General features: G+C 29.2%; 1 protein-coding gene across 1 annotated transcript; it reads right to left on the bottom strand.

Moving 5' to 3' along the window:
* Positions 1–6,294: 6,294 nt before the first annotated feature.
* On the bottom strand, positions 6,295–13,810 carry LOC127247715 (ethylene receptor 1-like). The gene is made up of 7 exons (XM_051269688.1): positions 13,673–13,810; positions 11,279–12,231; positions 10,061–10,429; positions 8,134–8,400; positions 7,794–7,921; positions 7,515–7,712; positions 6,295–6,904 (listed from the first exon to the last, which is right to left on the bottom strand). Exons 2-7 carry the CDS (start codon positions 12,179–12,181, stop codon positions 6,550–6,552), a joined length of 2,220 nt encoding a protein of 739 aa, XP_051125645.1. The 5' UTR covers positions 12,182–12,231; positions 13,673–13,810; the 3' UTR covers positions 6,295–6,549.
* Between the last annotated feature and the right edge of the window lie 6,922 nt (positions 13,811–20,732).

Below are 20,732 nucleotides of genomic sequence, written 5' to 3'. Positions count from 1 at the left end.
CTTTTTTAAATAATAGATTAAAAAATAATACTTCTTCATTTTGTAAAATAATGTTTAAAACTTTTTGATACGAAATTAACAAAAATAGTATTCCCTCCGTCCCAAACAAAGTGCAACATTTACTTTTGGTACGAGTTTTTAGATTGGTAGTATTAAATATGATAATTTAGAAATTAAGTGATGTGATAGAGCGAGAAATATATATTTTATTTTTTTATTTGGATAATACGAGGGGATAAAAGTGTGGGGCAGAGATTATATATAATTAATTATTTCCTATTTTGAAAATGTTACATGGTATTTGAGACATAGCAAAAGAAAATGTCGTAGAGTGTTTGGGATGATGGGAGTATTTAATGTAAAGGTAGAATTAAAATTTTATAGGATTACTAATATGAACTTTTAATTAAAATAGAATGGTGTAAAAAATATATTGGTCCATAAGTGGTATTTATATACATAGATGGAAAATGGTGGTTATGGATTAAAAATATATATACCTTTTTTCTAAATATGTATTACTATATTTTTGGTATATAGATAAAAAAATATTTTATTGATTAATATAAATAGATAAAATAATTTTGTTATTTTTACTTTTATGGGTGAAAAAAAATAGATACCATTATTAAAATTAAAAATTATGAGCATTTTAGTTTTTATATATGATTACTTTTAGAAAATGAGAAATATGAAAATAATAAAAAATAATAATATTTTTTATTGAAAATTATATAATTTATGTTTAGATTGATATAATAAAAATATATTAATTGTATGTTCTTTTTGCAAATAATAATAATAATAATAATAAATCAACACATATTTTCAGAAAAAAAAAATTACATATATATATTATTTTTATATTATCTACACAATTTTATATACCTCAAATAAAAAAAATTCCTTCTAATTATTTCACAAAACAAATAAATATTTAAAAAATTTATCAAATAAATAAGAAGAATATTAATAAAAATAATTATTATATAATACAAATAATTATATATTAATATTAAGACAACTAATTAATTTAATTATTATTAAAAAAATTATAAATTTTAAATTTTAAATACAATTAAAATGTATAATTATTTTAAAAAAAATAAAAATAAATAAATTAGGTAGAACGACCGAATATATAAAATGTGAATAAATTATGTGGGATAGAGGGAATATTATTTTATCATGCTAAAATATATAGATATATACATTTAATAAAAGTATGTTATTTTTCTTTTGAAATGTTGAAAATTCTCGCATTTTGTGGTCTAATTCAACTCATCATCTCTCAATACGACCAAAATAGATTAGTTCACTCCCTAGTGTGACTTGCCCGTCGGACCTAGTTTGCAGGGTATTAGGTACGGCCGGGGGTTTATCCAGTTCGCACTTTCGAGCAGCGGTTGCGGATTCTCACGTCATAAAAAAAAAATAATAATAATAGATTGGTTCACTCACTGGTCCGACCTAATCCAAACATTTTTCCCCTTCAACCCTATCCTAACCCTTCTTTAATTTTTTTTTTTTTTTGTGTCTATTCGTGTGTTGGTTTGACATTAATATTAGTTTTGAGGATGTAAACCTTGTGTATCTATCTATGTCTATGTGAGTTAGTGAGTGAGAGTCTCTTTATAGAGGGTAGTCTAGCCGTGTGGGAGATAGTTGAGAGAGGAGAGGGAGAGAGTGTATGGCAAAGAAACGATTTCTTGGGTGGAAACTGTTTCCGGCGAGTTTCTGGCAAATTTTGAGTGTTCTCGGTGAGATTTCAATGATATATATATATATATTTTTAAGTAATACTAGTGAGGATTTGAATTCATTCTTTTTTAGTTATGTCCGATAGGTGTCGAAGTTTAGAGTGTCGATTGAACTCTACCATAAAATATGGTTACCAAGGGCCATGTACACCTTGATTTTGAGCCAAAAACACTTTGTCTTTTTACGAAAGGAAGAAAAAAAAAGAAGATAGGAGATGACGACCAGAGCTGTTCACAGTTGTTTGCCTCTGTTGTTGTAGATTTGTTCATGAATCACCGGAGAGATGTCAATGCCCGTTGTTGTTGGTTAACCGGAGGTGCTGCTGCTAAAGGACCTTCCGCACCTGCCATTGTTCGAGGTTATTTTGGTGTATATCAAAAGAGCTTGTAGTTGATCGAATGGTGCCGCCTGAAATCGAGGAAGAACACACCGCATGTTTGCGACCGGAGTTCGCTAGTTCACCGGAGGAGAGAGGGCCGCCGTCGCCTGAAGCCATTACCGTTGTTTTGGATAAAATCTAATCATCGATTTTATTGGAAATTATATCTACCAATTGTTGAACTTCATAATAATACCTTAGTTTAAATATATTATAAACACTATCATACTTTCCAAATGCATGTAAATTCATGAATGCATCAATCAACTTAGCATATTATTTATTTGTTTGAGTATATTTGCTTCTTTCCATACCTATAATATATATATATATATATATTCATAAAAATACCGACCAACAATTAATTAAAAAAAAATACACATAAATACTAAGTAACATTAATAACCAAAATGTATCATTATGTTAAAAAAAAGTACATGACAAAATGACAAATGAAAATATGCAAAATACATGAAAAATACATAATAAGAATATCTCTAAGATAAGCTAAATCTTGATATATATGCCTAGTATTGCAATTGTTAAATATTTCATTAACTAGAATGTCTCTACGATTAGTCTATTTTTGTGAAGTTTCAACCATAGAAATAATATTGTCATGATCCTATGTAGATTGTGTGTAATTTGGTGGGACTTCGTGTTATAAATGAGGTCTTCATTCATTACTGTTTTTATGACAATTGTGTAACAAATAATTAGAAAATATGATTTGTGATATGTACTTTATAAAGATGATATAAGTTCTCCCGCAAAATAGTCCATCTAAATTTAATTAATCCAAAACATCTTTTTATAACATATTTTGCCGATGAATGACATATCGAATAAATAATTAACATATATAGGTGCACAAGACCATTCATTAAGATGATCACTACAAAAATATATATATATTTGTAACGGAATTCCGTCCCTAAAGTTCACGTAGTTAACGTAATTTCATTACTAATTCCGTGTCTAATGTCATTAGTAACGGAAAAAATAGATTTAGAGACAAAAAAATTTTGTTACAAAAATGATTTTTTCTTGTAGTGGATAACATTGTCATCGATAAGGAATTAAAAATCCTTCACCATGTATATAGGCGGCATCACAATGTTAGTTTGTTCCTACAATTAATCAACCTCTATATTAATTAAGTATATGATTCTACATATACATATTGTTTAATATATAGACCACATACACCGAGTTATTTTAAAACTATTAGGTCTACTAATTGTATCTCATATAACTTTACTAAAATTCTCTCATTTTTCACTAATACATACGTAAATAAAAATTGTCTCGTACATTCTTTGGGAACATTGATAGAAATCTCCTCGTTTCATCTTTGATAAAGTTTTCAATCAATAGCAGGGACTTTAACTTTTACACATGTTTCATATAAGACTCCAAGACAATCCTCCGTAAAAAGAAAATATTACTTAATAAATTCATTTATCAAAAATTATTGTTGACCAAAATAAGGTTTGACTAACCTTAAATTATTTTCATCTCTCGTAAATTTCATTATGTGGTCCGGCACAAGTGCATTAATTTGTAGAATTTTTGGTGTAATTGACATAAAATATTAACTAACTTGAAATACCGATTTACAATTTCTCCATATCGATGAAATCTAGTAACTAGTATCTTAATCTTTGCATTATGAGTTAAAGTATGTAAAAACATAACAACATGCTTATCAACTAACATCTTTTTATTATTCTTTAATCCTCTTCTAATTTCTAGAATATAACTAAGTATTGAAAATGTATTTATATTGATGAATCACATATTATTATATATTTTTGTAGATTAATTGCACTTGTAATTTATAATTCCTTTAGAAATTTACTTATTTATAATTCAATTTTAATTGTGCTAAAAATAAAACAAATTGGAAAATTATGTTTGTTCATGCTAATTCTCTTTTTTTTTTTTTTTTTTTTTTTTTTTTTTTTTGCATGTCAGCCCCTTTAAGCTTTAATTATTTTATTTTAAAGTATTATCTTAATGCAAATTGATGAATTATGCATGTACTTGCTAATTGTCTTGGTCTTTGTCAATTTGAGGAGTTAAGTGTCCTCTCAAGTCATCAACTTGCATGTTAGAAAAATATTCTTCGACCCTTTTTGCATGTAAGTTCCTCAAGTTTTATTTATTTATTTTGAAGTATTACTCGAAAATAATAGTATATACCAGAGTTATAATATTTTATCTGTCCTATGCATTATGAATTGAGAAATATCCTTTGTCGGAAGCACTAACTTTGCAAAATTCTTAGAATTCTTCTATAAAATGCTCTTATTCTCAATTTAACAAGGATCATGTCAAAGAAATTCTTGTGGAGGCTCGTGTTTTGAAATTTTACCGAAATACTGATGAAGTTTTGTCCTCCATAACTATTCTTGTAGCGTAAATTTATATTTATATTTTTGTTGTAGAATATAATAATGATTACAAGTATAATAATGTGTTAATAATGTGTTGACTTTGAATTCCTTTTATCAATAACAAGATTTTGGTTTATTATGAGGTTTGGAGATATTTCTCCATAATACACAAATCAATCTCTTTTTATAATTTTTTGTTTCGTTTTAAACTTATTCTATATTAAATTCCAACAATAGTAATTGCATGTTTACACTTAATTGTCGTAATCATTTTTTTTTTTTTTTTATTGGAAAATTGTCGTAATCACTTTGATTTTATAATAGGTAAAACCAAATACAAATTGGTGTCTTGTGCTCAGTTTGATGAAAATTTGTATTTATTATACATCTTTTTCATTATGAAATCCTTAATAATTGTATTATAAGTTTTATTATTATTATTTTTTTAATTTATTAGAAAATTGTCGTAATCACTTTAATTCTATAATAGGTAAAACCAAATACAAATTGGTGTCTTGTGCTCAGTTTGATGAAAATTTGTATTTATTATACATCTTTTTCATCATGAAATCCTTGATAATTGTATTATAAGTTTTATTTTTTTATTTTTGTTCGTAGTGATTGAAATAGAATGCTGATTTAAATTTTTATTTAAATAGTATTTTGATATAAGATTTTGTAAAAAAATATATATTTTTTTAATTGAAAAATTGTATAGAACGAATAGTATTATTTACATTTGAAATAGTAAAAGAACAAATTCGAATATATATATATATTTGTTTTTCATTTTGGGTGTTGTGCAACATATTCTTGCACAATTTTGTTCTCAGTTATTTTGAATCGAAGAGGATTTAGTTCATCTTGTTGAGGGTGGTAATGAAATTATAAATAAAAGTTTTCTCTATGAATTGAAGGGGAAACTACTTCAAAAAAAATAATCTAAAGTTAAACTACTAATAAAGCACCAATCTTTCTTCATCATAAATATATATTGTACTATTTTTAAAAAATAATATTATAGTATTTTTTAAAAATATTTTATTTTAATAATATACTCTCTAATATTTAACTAATCATTATTGCTAAAGTTTTTAAAAATCTCTCTAATATCGTGTATGTCTCAAGAACAATTTATTTAACTATATTGTGTATTGAAAAAAAATAAAAATCTATATATAATTTTATATTTAAAAATATTAGGAAAAATTGATATATTTAAATTTTATACTGTATTTTTTTTTAATTAAAAAATAATTGTACAATACACTAATTTTGATTTTACTCGGGCCCATCACTCCAGAAACGCCCTCCTACACTGATACATATATATAATCAAATTTTATAAAACAAATTAACTCTTATTTTCTTTTTAAGAACAAATTGTTGCACAGCTGATAAAAATTAATTTGACGGGACAAACAAATACGAATCCAATATGCAATAATTAAATTTGGATAAAATTTTCAACAATTGTATGTACGGATCATCACCAACTCGACAATTATAAACGTAGATTTATGATTGAACAACTCGAACAGATACGACAATCCAATTAAAATATATTAATATTATTAATAAATTTATTATATATGTAAAATAATTTTAATTTAAGATAATAACCCAACACAAAATAATTAAATTTGAGTAAAATTGGAAACAACTATATATACAAATTAACATGAATCCCGCACGATAATAGCGGAATTAAGGTTGGGTGAATCATTTTAAAAAAAATTCACCTCGACGAGTTCATCCATTTTTAACACCAATCCTTCTTACTAAAGCACAGATCAAACTTTTTAAATTTAAAAGTGTCATTACAATAAAGTTAATTCAAACACCTTTCTCCCTTCTCTCTCTCCCCCCTGCTTAACGAAATAACTACTTTCCTACAGCTCTAGACTTCACCCTATGATTTTGATCTAAATGTATGCTATACTACAGAGATTATTATTCACCTTATTGCCGGCAGCCAGACGCTTCTCCGTCTTTAAAATTCGATTCGGTTTATTGAGATTGCGCGAGAAATCCATGCTCGGATATATCGGATAGAATGCTTCTCATTTTATCCAATGAAATCGGCTTTAGTATCACTGCATCCATACCCACCCTCAAGCAATTGTCTTTTGTCGCTCTGTCAGTATTCCCGGTTAGGGCGATGATTATGGGCTTGTCCCGATTTAAGAATTTCTGGCCTATACGTACAGCAACTTCAAAAGTATCGATGTCGGGGATGCTTACATCGAGGAACACCACTCTGTGCTCGTGGGTGACTGCTCGGACGCACTCGTCACCATGAGCAACTGCCAATACATCACATCCGAGGTGCGAAAGGAGGCCCTTTGTTACCATACGACCAACACTGTATATATCATAAAAACATAACATTAAAATTAAGACGATGAAAGAAACAGAACATAATTTTTAATCTCAGTTATTAAATGATTGTCTTACTTAAAAACCTAACTGTGAAGAGATACGAATCCTTAATTATTATATAGTCAACCAACACATCCTCTCACAATCAAAGTGGATTTACGCCACATATATCTTGAACAATGACAAATGAGGGTGGGACTAGAACTCAGTGGTATCAGAGGCAGAACGTCCCATATTCGAGTCCCACCATTCGTCATCGTCTACGTGTAATATTCATACTTTGTACGTGAGAGGATGTGTTGGTTGACTATAATAATTAATGTACGTATCCCTTCGAACTTAAAATTTTAGGTGAGATGGTTAATTTAACATTTGCCAAATTGACAAGATCAGAAGACCATTCTAAAGGTGTGACATTCAGTTGCCAATTTGTGAAGCATGGGGACAAAACTAATTCAGATCATTCGGCAGTGTTCGATTCCCTCGCTACACTTCTTTGGATAAATTTTATATACCAGCTAACCAATTTCGAATATGAGTATCGACCCTAAACTTCATCTCCATATGATGAAAACAGAGATGATATTACTAACCTGTTTTCATCCAAAACAACCACTTTCAGCCCGGAAAGATTTGGGTTAACAAGATTACCCGAACCTTTATGGACAAATGCAAGCTTTGGCTCATTTGACCTACTAGGGATTCCGAGTTTAACAATAAATATAGCCGTGGAACCCCTGCCAAGACCTTCGCTGTCAATCCAAATCTGCCCTCCCATAAGATTTACAAATCTGGCCATAAAAAAGAGCAAAAAGTTATCAAAATATTCGTAAGTGAATAATTTAATACTAGAATAAAGTATAAAATGTTACCTTTTACAAATTGCAAGACCAAGACCACTCCCACCGGAATTTTTCGCAGCTAGCGGCTGGCTATGCACAAATTTCATAAATATCTTTGCAATATCCGGCGGGTTGATTCCTACACCAGTATCTCTTACCTAACATACAAATAGAACAACAATTATTACTACGCTAACGAGTGCATAGTTTTTTTTTACGTTCAAATAATAGCATCACTCAGGACATACACTAATGCAACAATGGAGATTGAACCTAACCTCAGGTGACCATTTTTAAAAGTTACTATGCCATACTAGAGGAGCCATATTAACCATTATTGAACTTCTTAGGAAAATCTAGTAAAAAATACCTCTATGCGTAAATAAAAGTGATTATCACTCAGTATTGGGAAAAAATCGAGAGCTCGAGGATCTCTCAAAGAGTCCGGCTTAGCTACATGAGCAGTTATTGAGGCGCCGCCTTCTCTGGTGAACTTTACAGCATTTCCAACAACATTGAGAAGAATTTGCATTAGCCGCTTTTCATCACCAACGGCGTACTCTGGTAAATCGGGAGACAAACTCAATGTAACATATAGCTTCTTTACAGAAGCTATGGGTTTTATCAATGTAAGAGCCTACAATTTGGACAAAGAAAGGTTAATTAGACAAGATCCAACAATACTAACAAAACAATTAATAGTAATTTAAACGCACTTGACGGATGCATCCTAAATTTGGAATATACATGTCACATGCGAATCTTGCACGTGAACGAAGACGAATAGGGACGGTGGAACTCGAATATGGAATTTTCCGGCTTTGATACTGTAAAATAATATTAAATAACCGTCTTACCTAAAATTTAAACTTGTAGAGATACGCATTATTTATTTATTTATATTTTACTGGAGTAAGCCAGATCCTCACACAATATATATATAATATATTCATACTATTTCCTACCCATCATAAAATACACGCTCACAAAAAAAAAAAAAACAGTGAACACACCATATGATAATAGGTTTCAAAAGTCTAGTGTTCACTGACTTTTTTATTTTTCTGGATAAAATTTGGATTTAGAAGGTATTTGACAAATAGCTTTTTAAAGAGTTTTTAGCTTATTGAACAACTTTTGTTTGACCGGTCAAAAAGCTAGTGTTTGGTAAAATAGTTTTTTGGACTAATTTCTGAAAAACTAACTTACCCGGGTTTTGAAATAATTTTTTCTGAAAATTTTTTTTATTCTTTATATCCCCTTAAAAATTTATTATGCATTTTACACAAATAAATATATTTTGATTATTTATTAATTATATTAAAATATTTTATTATATTATAATTTTACTTTTATAAATTTAAAACAATTAATTTTTATATATAAATTATTTTAATTGTAAAATATATAAATTTATTAAAATCAACATAAAATAGAAAATATAAATATTAATAATTTATTTTTATTTTAAAATTACATTATATAAATTTTATGCTAAAAATAAATTAAATAAATTAAATTTATTGAAAATTATAAATATAATGAACTAATCCATAACTAACATAATAAATATATACACGAAAAATTTATTATTTTATATTTTACAACATTTTCAATAGAAAAAACTATTTATATATTTTAATAAAAAAATATTATTTTTTAAATCTAAATATAATAAAAATAAATATTTTTATAACATTTTTACAATTTTCAATAACTAATAACAAAAAAAATTTCAAACATTCTAAACTCAAACATAATTGAAATGTCCTCGTCATTTTACGTATAAACAACTAATATCATTGTTTTACCAAACATTTTGATACAAACAGTTATTGAATCAGCTAGTCAAACTAGCTAATTGAATCAACTAACAACTATCACTAATTAAATTAGCTAACAACTATCTCCAAACACGCCCTTAATCTTTGATTAAATAATATGTGGTGTGATATTTTTTTAAAAAAATAATGTATTTTTATTGAAGATGAGAGTTAGAATAGTTACAAAAGGGAAATGGAGATCAAAGTTAAATTTTCTTCACAATTTACAAAATTATTGAGGTCATATCTAGTATACAGAGTTTGCCTATGGAAAGCAGTGAAACACACAAAATATATTAAGGAAAAGCTAAGAATAAGATAGTTTAAAAAGTAAGAAGAAAGAAGATTAGCATTATTAGGATATATCATATAAAAATACGACACAAATGTAGTATCCTTTGGAAATAAACATTTGTATGAACAAAACCTTCTTGTTTTAATTATATAGTAAAAGGTGCGCATGCAGATTCGTACCTCTCTTAGAAGGGAATGAAGGTTAAAAGTTTCGGCTTCAAGTTGAAGGCTACCATCTTCAAGCCTAGAAAGGTCCAAGACATCGTTGATAAGAGTTGCCAAAAGGTTGCTACTTTTGAGTATGGTTTCAACCATAATACGTTGCTCCGGCGTCAGATCAGTTTCTTGTAATAATGACGACAGAGCAATTATTGCATGCATTGGGGTTCTCATTTCATGATTCATGACAGCTAAGAAATCATTACGAGCTCGAACGGCTGTTTCTGCCTCTCGTCTTGCTAGATCAAGGGCAACATTTTGTTCCATGAGGAGATCCCTTGCCCTCATTGACTCCTCAAGAATTGCAGCATGTGAAAGAGCAACGGCTACCTGAATTATAAAAATGAGAGCAGATTCAAGTTTATATATCCGTCAATCCATAGAAAAGATGAAGAGATTTATGAAAAAAGACTGGGCATTAATCACAATCCTGCAATGACTCATCAGATTAGTAGATCTAGAACAATACTATTATGATTTTAACATGATAAACATTGATATTAAGGCAATCTAATATATATGGAATTTAAATAAATGTTACCCATCATTCAGTAAAAGTTTAGAAAATGTTGAAATAGTTCTATGAAAATTTCAGGAAAGAATCATATTCGTGCAATAGCTTCATAATTTTTGTGGGGCATTAAAGCTTTCTTAGTTCCTTGCTCTTGTAAAAACCACTTAATAAATCTATTACACATAATATACGTTATTTGGACATAGTTTTTACAAACGAAATCAACCCACCCAACTTTCACAAAATAAATTATTTTATTTTATTTTTTCTTACTTAGGTATAAATAATGAAATAACTTATTTTGATCCTGTACGTAGATTTCATTAACTTATAAATCCAAACCTTACACATTAGAACCTAAAACAAATCATCAATCTTATAGTGAATCACATCATCTAATCATTCTATGATTCTTCATATCAAATAATATAAATATACAAGATTATGTATATTTCATAAAAGAATCACTATTTATTACCATTCAAATCCAAAAACACATCCAAACAACTCAATCACTTTTGGGCAATATATATTTCAAAATTGATTCTTGGGAATGTCAGACAACTACCACAGTTGGTGCCAAGTTGGATATTATGGTGAAGTTAATGGTAATGATGCATAAAATTAGAGATTAAAATCTGCAAGTTAATAAAATGGATTTAAACCTGATCTGCCACCACTTCAACCAGTTCAAGCTCATGTACGTGCCACTGTCTTGCACTGTCCGAAGGGAGCATCAAAACCATCAATGCATAACGTTTAGTTGAGAGCTCGGGCCAATCATGAATCTGAAAATTAGAGAGATGCAAAAGCGGCACACGAACAGCAACGACGTCCCCTGGCATGTATTTTCCAGTGGGTCGAAGTCGGGCAATAGGTGCATTTGGAGAGATCTTTACCACATGGCTAGTGCTGAAAACCTGATTGATTACAGGAAGCTGTATAGGTACAGTGAATTCAACTGGATTCGGGTGGCGAAGAGTGTAGGAAAGTTGCAGCTCCAATCCAGTCCTAGTCGGCATCCACAACGCACACTCTTCTAAGCCTAACGTCCTCCCGAGTTCAACAAGGGTAGTTTTTAGAATGGTGTGCCTATCGAGAGTGCTCCTGATTTCATGAGTCAGCATTCTGACATGCCTACCGGTCTCTTCCTGTGTACGAATCAATCCCACTTCTCTATCCAGCTCGGCAGCCTTATTTCTCAAGAATAACTCCCTTGTTTTTACACTTAATAGATCAGGAATAATATGTACCAGCATAAGCGCTGTTGCACAAGATACTACAGCAGTCAAAATCTTGGCAGTCGTCATCACAACTGCAACAGTCCTCGTGTGCATCGAAAATGTCCATAAATTAATTAAATGGGTTGCCCCGCAGAGGACAATGAATGCACCAAATTGAACAAGAACCCATCTATAAGGAAACACTGCCGACTTCTTAACAAAGTAAATTAACTCCAAAGGGATCGAAAAGTAAGCCAAAGCAATGAAAAAGTCCGATATGTACTGGTACTTCATCAACAACTCGTCCGCCGGCCACAGTGGCTCAATGCAATTACAAAGTTCCATATTCACCCAATCTTTGTAGCCCTTTTTGTTCTACTACACGAGCAACTCAACTGAAGCATAGATTCGAAGGTTGGCTCAATATATATGTGCCAGAAAATTTAAGGTAATATACGAATTAATAACAATTAAATTCTTTATCCCAACTAAACAACTTAACCAAATTGAAGAAATCATATGGCACAAAAAAATTAATCTATAACCATGACGTAAACAACTAAATCAAGCCAAAATTTAGCATTTTATTTTGCAAAAATTTTTACTATTTGAATTCTGCGTTAAAAAAAACAAGAAGACATTTTTCCCTCTTGCAAATATTACATCAAATATTATTTAAATACAAACTCAAATCAAATCTTACCAGATCAAACCCAATGAAACACACCCTTGTGTTTTCAAACCCATTTTTTTACTATTCATTCCTTTTTTATTTTTTCTTTTTTTTTCCCAAATGCACCATATCCAACACCTATTGTTCATACAAATCATCACACCAAATAACTATTTTCCCCTAAAAACTCCACAAATATAAATAAATAAATAAAACTAAAACAAAAATACAAAAGAATACAATTTCCTACAAAAGTTGTGGATAGATACCAAGGCATTTTTTAACCATAAACCAACAGAAGTTAGTTCATAAAACTGCGTTGCATTCAACAAGCAATATGATCAAAATGTTATAACTCGCCTAACTTACATAATAAGAAATTTCATATCAGAAAAGCCTTGTGCATCACACAAAAAACCAAAATGTTGTAATGGAAACTCCAAAAACTAATCTCAATGTTCCAAATAAATACAAGCCAATTTACTATTTATTATTATTATTTTATATGACGTAGGAACCCGCAGCCGCTACTCAAGAGTGCGCACCGGGTCCGAACCTAATACCCTGTAAATTAGGCCCGACAGACGAGACACATTAGGCGATCAATGTGTGAACAATGTGATGTGTGTCAAATGTGATGTGTGTCAGGTGAAATGAGGCGTCGGGGTTTGTTATAATGGACAGAGGTCACAAGTGAAGCAAAATTAATGGTAGCTGATGAATTAAATAAAATAGATAATTATCATATTCATTTCAAGAAAATGAAACACACACAAGAAATAATCATCATAATTCAATACTATTAAACTCACGTACTACCAATTCAAATCATTTCTAAACTTTCTCATTAAACACTGCCAATAGATCCAAAGAAATCCAACACCAGTCACTTGACCTAATCAAAGTAATACACTTTGCAAATAGGCAAACTCAAGCCAAAAATTGAAAAAACATAAAAATCCAACTGCAAATCAGTTTTTGATATCAGTCAGCTGCAAAAACACAATTTCATTCCATCACAGACTGATTCCAGAGCTAATCAGATCCGATAGCAAATCACACAAGCTAAGGCAACAAAATCGAAAAACAACAAAACAAATGGAATTCCAAAATAATAAATAAATTACAGGCAAAAAAAAAAGAAAAAAAGAGAGAGATATTACTCATCCAGCATTCTCCACAAATCTCAAATTCCTTCAACAGAAGTTTCTGCATAATTACTTCATTAATATTGAAAAGCCATCTTAAGCTTTTCTTTAAAATTGTTCTGTATTCAAACGAGGAAATGCAGAGAGAGAAAGGCGTCTGGGTTCCATGAATGTCCAGAGGACTTTCCTAACCTGACGGGGCTGTGACTTTGCGTCGTACAAGGACCGTCCGATTATTCAAAGTAGTGGAGTTAGGAATAATCTGACGGTCACAGTGAGTAACAGTTAACGGCACTCCTGTGACCCTAGCAAGCAGAGTTAGTTGTGTATGAAAGAATGGACAAATAGCTGAAATTATGTGGGCCCCTTTACGTGTATATATTATATATATATATTTTTTTGCTCTATTCTTATTTGTGCATAGATATTAGATAGTGTGTGGATTATCTTTCATTTAATTATTTCAAAAGGTTGGTCGAGTTTTTTAATAAATACTCTCTCTTCGGATAAAATTAATTTATTTGGTTCTTGTACCGGAATTAAAAATATATATATTTTATTAAATAAATACTTCTTAATTGAGAGGGTTTTTGAGTTTTATATAAATTAAAAAATAATAATATTTTATTAATTAATATAAATATGTAAGACGATTTGACATTTTTATTATTTTAATTTATATATAAAATAAATATAAATATAATTTTTTTAAATAAAAAACATGTACTTTTTAGTAAAAAGAGATGAAACTATCACAAATTTAACTCAATGTCATCAGATCATCGCTTATCTGATACAATTATTGTTATTTATTTATATAGTATTTCCTCCGTCCCAAAGAAGGTCCCAAACAAGGTGCTACATCTAAGTTGGGCACGAGATTTTAGGTGAGAAGTATTAAGTAGGATAATTGAGTAATTAGGTGATGTGATGGAGATAGAACTATATATATATTTTTTATTAGGGTGATGTGATGGGATAAAGTGTGGGATATAAATTAAATATAATTAATTATTTTATAATTTAAAAATATTGCAGGGTGTTTGGGACGTACCAAAAAAAAAATATTGCACGATGTTTGGGACAGAGAGAATTATGTTGATGTCTGTTCCTTGTTCCTACCTCTTTATATTATGAATTTATTTGTTTCTTTTAATTTGAAATATTTTTTTATATGATTTATGAAAAATTGTCTGTGTTTTCTTATGATATTTTAGTTTTGGATTTTGATTTTGAATAGTAAAATTTTGAATTGAAATAGTTGTTTGATGTAATATAAATATGTATTTAATGTGATGTTTTAAATGTAAAATTACATTTAAAAGAAATGAAATAAATAAAAATTGAGTGTTTGATTTGATATTTTTGGTGAAAAAAGAAATTTGAAATAATAAAATTATGACTAAAATCTTACAAGTAAACAGAGTAACATCTAATTATATAAAATACTCCATCCGTCTCAAACACCATGCTAACATTTGTGTTTGACACGAGAATTTAGGTGGGGAGTATAAGGTATGGTAATTTGAAATAATTTAGATATTAAGTGATGTGATTGGAGAGAGAAATGATTATTTGTTTTTTTTATTTGAGTGATGTGATGGGATAAAGTGAAGTGTATATTAATATATGTATAAAAATATTATTATTTATTTCTAAATTTAAAAATGCTGCAGTGAGTTTGGGATAAAAAAAAATATTATAGAGTGTTTGGGCGGAGAGTAATATTTTATATTTAATATTAATTATTTTTTTTAAAGATATAGTATTAGAGATATATATTAGAAATTAAGTCATAAAATTTTTTATTTGACAAACAAACTCTATCTTTTAAATCATTTTAGTTTTATGGATTAATTAATTTACAAAAAAGTGAATTAGTAGGTCTGTGTTTGTTTGGGTTTTTTTTACATATTTTTTACTATTATTTATAATTTTTAATGTAAAAATATCAATTCAATTATTTGTTACTTAATTTTTATATTATATTATAAAGTAAATATATTCAATCCAAACAATATTTGTTTATATAACATCAAATAACTAATCATTTTACAATTTATTATTTAAATTTCAAACTCAATACTTAAACATCAAACAAACACATCTTAGAGGTTTTTGTAATTAAAAATTAAAAATTTAATATTTAATATATAATATTTTTTTAAAAATTAATTAATGTGATGAATAACACAAAAATATTATAAAAGCTTATATATAAACATGAGTTCTGATATCTGCTTGGGATACATGACCTTTATCTAGCCGATCTTTTTTTCTTTCCTCTTCTGGTAGTTCCAGCTTGTTCAAAAAAAGTAGAAAAGAATAGTTTTAAATATTTATCATTATTTCAACCTCTATTAATCCCTAAAAAAAAAAATTAACAGAAACATCCAAGAAATTGAAGTTTTAAATATTTCATATCCTTTGCGGATACCTGATGACGTAATCAAAATTGTCCAAACACACAAGTAAAATCTGGATGATAAAATTGAAATTGCAAAATTCTCAATCGATATACTGAATTTGATTTATTGAATTATTGTTTCTTTAGTTAAATTTGGATAATAATTTATGAAATCGTGCTAATCTAATTATTTTTTACTTTTTCAAGATTTGGAGAGTAGCTGTGATGCTCCGATTTCAAAAGGTATAAAATAATATTATTATATCAATAAAATATTTTAATAATATTAATAAGATTAAGAAATTAATATTTTAAAATAAATTATATTTCTATTTTGTATATTGCTTATGATTAAAAAGATTCTTAAAAGAACAAATATCGATAAAAATAAAGATAAAAATAAATATAAATATAACATATAAAATATAATACTTTGTATAATAACAATATAATAATATAAATGAAAGGTAAGAATGATCACTGTTATTACTAATATTTATATATATATATGTATATATAGTAAATACCTTACCTTTGAAGCAAACACTGTCGTTCAGGCCACGAGAAAGAAAGAAAGATTAGAAAAAAATTTTAAAATTAGCTATTTGATTTCAATTATACATCTTTGTTATTGTAATTTTTACTATTAGTAGAATTTAGTTATTATTTTTAATATACATTTGGATATGGAGAAATTAAATTTAAAATTCTTTGAAATTTATAATTCACTATTTAACTATTTAATCGACGAATTTTTTTAACTAATAACTTTTCGTAGCCCTAACGTAATATTATGAGAATGTTGTATCGATTCAAGCGAAATTGGAAATTGCAGTGCAATATATGCATGTTTATTCATATCTTTTGAGAATTTTTATTTAATAATTGAACAATATGAATATTATGAGATATAAGAGTTTTATAGTTACAATATAGTATTTTACCAAATAAAAAAGTTTGAGATCCAACAAACTAGTTATAACAATTAACTTTTGAATAAACAGATAGCTCATATGAATAAACATATAGTTCATCTTATTTGAGTAAATAATGAAGCAAGTGTACGATGAGTGAATTTGGGTGAAATTGCAAAAGCCAAGAGTATCGATAAAGAGGTAAAACAATAGAGAATTAAATCTAATTTTAAGAAATTAAGTATGCATTTGCATGCGATTACAATTATAATATTAATGTGCTATTATGTGGATAATGTTTTCAGTGCATGTATATATTTATATATGTGTGTACGTATGCATGTATGAGACGTCATATTTTATGATATTTGATATACACATTTAATCGCATTGGTGAATTTCTGAAAAGAATGAGAGGTGAGCTGTCTCACAAGCCTTTTCCGATAAATTTACTTATTTGACATGTTGCACACATATTGCACATGTTATCAGATATATTTTATGGATCTATCATTTAGTCGTCTTGTGAGGTAGAGCTAGGAGAGAACATTATCTGGAGTTAGGATATTCGACCCAGATGTACCGTAACACTTTGGCGATAGTGGACGATAGTAATCGGACAACTGAATGACTTAGTCGCACGATTATTCAGGTATTATACCCATTGTAGTTGAGACGTATTTGGTCTGATCATTCGTGTTAGGTGTTATTCCACTCATTGGATTGATCATTGGTGAGGTTTACCAATAGTTTAGAATCATATGTCAAACTTCAAACGTGATCTCATTAATGCGCACGGGGAGGAGTAGAGTTTTCAGGTTTTTCTTGAGTGATTTCAGGTTGCATGAATTCTACTATATTACACGAGATAGGACTTGACAAGAGGATGCTATCTTCACTATCATAGACTATAAGCGTCTTGTGGTTAATAGCGACAATATCGGCTATCCATGTATTGATTGTGGTAGTCGTATAGTGGGTATATGAAAGTGACCGGATGACCGTTATATTATTATGGGTTTATCAGGTCTTTTTTTTAGCCGAGGGTCTTCCGGCTATTTATTAATAATAGTCTAGTGAGCCTATTTTTATGGGGCCGAGGTTATTCGGCTACTCACTTAGACAAATATAATGAGCTTGTTATTATGGAGTTAAGGTTATTTCGGCTGCTCATTTTGACAAATATATATATGTGCATAACTTGTCGAGTTCGATACCATTGTTGCATTATTTCACTATTGGCATGGTATGACACTTATTTTTTGAACGGATATTAGGCTTCATTTTATAATATGACATGTCATATTTTATGTTAGTTCTTAAAATATATTTAATTCTATACTACTTTTAATAAAAATATTTAGTTATGGTATACATGACACCTCGAGATAGGAGATGTCTCGGGATATAGAAAGACGGACTGAGTGAGTGAACTTGCATATGATGTATTATATATAAATTTCTAAATAGAAAAACCTCATTTTAGAAATGTATTTTTTGTAAATATTCATAAATAAGATTATGTTAAATAATAAGGTGTTTTTATAATTAATTTTAGTCTTAACACTATTATTGTGGGGCCCGAAGAGTAACATGTTGGAACTTATCAGGAATTTAACCCTAAGCACAGGATCTACCGTGTTGTCATAATTGAGATAAAAATAAAGCAAAATAAATCTAACCTTATTCCATTAGTATAGTCGAATACGAATATGCTAATAATTGAGGGTTTTGTGTTCTTCAAGTCTATGGCGCAACCCCTCCTGAGAAAACCGCTAGGGTTTTTGCCGTTACTCCCACGATGAGATATGGAACGTAATGGTTGTTGCGTCTAGACCTGGGATCACAACCCTATTTATATCCTTTATTATTAATTGGCCTCATCACCCAATTAATAAGTTACCGGGTTTCTGTACATTGGAGGCCCGCACTTACTAAATACATTTAAGCCCAATAAATTAATAGATCACTTAATATAGGCTTAATCTGACTGATAGCCCAAATAGTTACATTTAACCCACAATTGGATTTTTAATCCAACAATCTCCCACTTGGGTAAATGTAAATGTACACTGAATAACCTTATGAGCTCATGAATGTTTTGCTATTAGATCCTTAATGTACATTACCAATCTTATCTATAAGTCATGTCAATGCAGATCAAAGCGGCCGTCACTGCATTTATCGCAATGGGACCGATCAGTGGTCACAACACTAATATAACCTATGATTCGATCAAGTGCGGATGCACAGCATGAAAATTTCATGTAACGTGATCTTAACATGCCTATTTCCAACTGATCCACCTTAACTTTAATTCAGAACAACTGAACACTGAATTAAAAAATTAATACTGAACAGTGCATACTGAATACTGCAGTACAAAATAAAGTAACCTTAGTGTATTTGAACATTACTAATTAGCTCCCACTAAACCGAAGTATCTTATATGGCTCCACTTTCATATGAGCAATATGCTCACTATAGAACTTATGTGGAAACCCTTTATTCATTAAGCGGATCCGTAATCGTGGAAGTTGTATGAATATGTTCAATAACTAATTCATGATATGAAGTCAGACTATTAATTAAATGGTGATTATTATTATCAAATGATGCACTAGTTGCAATTGATTTTGAATTCTGGAAGAGACAAAACTTTATATTCGAATGAACAATAATAACTGAATTTGTTCAAAATAGAGATCGAAATTAAATTTTGACTGAAGATGGTACCATAAAAAATATCTCATCCAAATTGAAATAGTAACGAGTACTCAATAATGATCTAAAATTATCAATGACTTCAACTTGAACTTTCTTGTCGTCACCCATATAGATGTATCTTTCAACATCAATTGATTTCGACGATAAAATAATCTTACATAGACACACTGATGTGTGTTGTTACACCAAAATCCACCCCCAGGTGTGTCTATGAACTGAAATTAAATTAATTTCAAGAGCAAGACTAATAGGACAAACATGTCCTCCGAAATGTCTAACTTAAGTGCCCTCAATTTAGTAGCAATAGTAGACATGTTCATGATGTACTCCCTTATGTTCTGTTTGTCGTTATACTTTATGGTAATGAGAGGAGTACGCATTTCTGCCTTATCGCTTTTGGTAAAGCGTTTCTTAATTTCGACAAGGAATCCATATCATCATATATTGTACTCCTAAAAATTTATGGAGTGCTTTTCTTAATGATAATTAGACTTAGGCGTTGGACCTGTCCCACTTCTCAAATAACTACGCTCATGAGCAGTGTTTTTCGCCGTATGAGTGAGATGGTCTATTATTAATACCAAGTCATGATTCATGCAACCAAATGAATCATAATGAAGCTCAATAATAATGCATTCTCATCCCAAGACACTAAGTGCAACATCAATGATCAATCTTTGGATCAATAACATTGATTGCTAGCAGTCATCTTGTTGCAATAATGATATACGGACAATAAGTAATGTCAAACAGCAACCAATCTTTGGACTGATTTACCATTCACATAAGTTAAATCCATATAATCGTCCCATACATACTATCGCAGATGTATATTTCATTCTGTCAATTACCAACTGCCTTTGGGCCGAAGAATAATCACATGAATTAAAATACACATAAACACTTACGTTATCAAGAAAAAATCTTATATAAGAGAGGTTACTTTGGCAACGTCAAATACTTGATCTTCACCGTCAAAATGCAGCATGCATTATTAATGAATTTATAATTTTCTTAAACTAAATTA

The sequence above is a fragment of the Andrographis paniculata genome, unplaced genomic scaffold (genome assembly GCF_009805555.1).
Source record: "Andrographis paniculata isolate CXL003 unplaced genomic scaffold, ASM980555v1 Contig32END, whole genome shotgun sequence".
Taxonomy (NCBI): domain Eukaryota; kingdom Viridiplantae; phylum Streptophyta; class Magnoliopsida; order Lamiales; family Acanthaceae; genus Andrographis; species Andrographis paniculata.
This window is presented reverse-complemented; position numbering and strand designations above follow the sequence as displayed.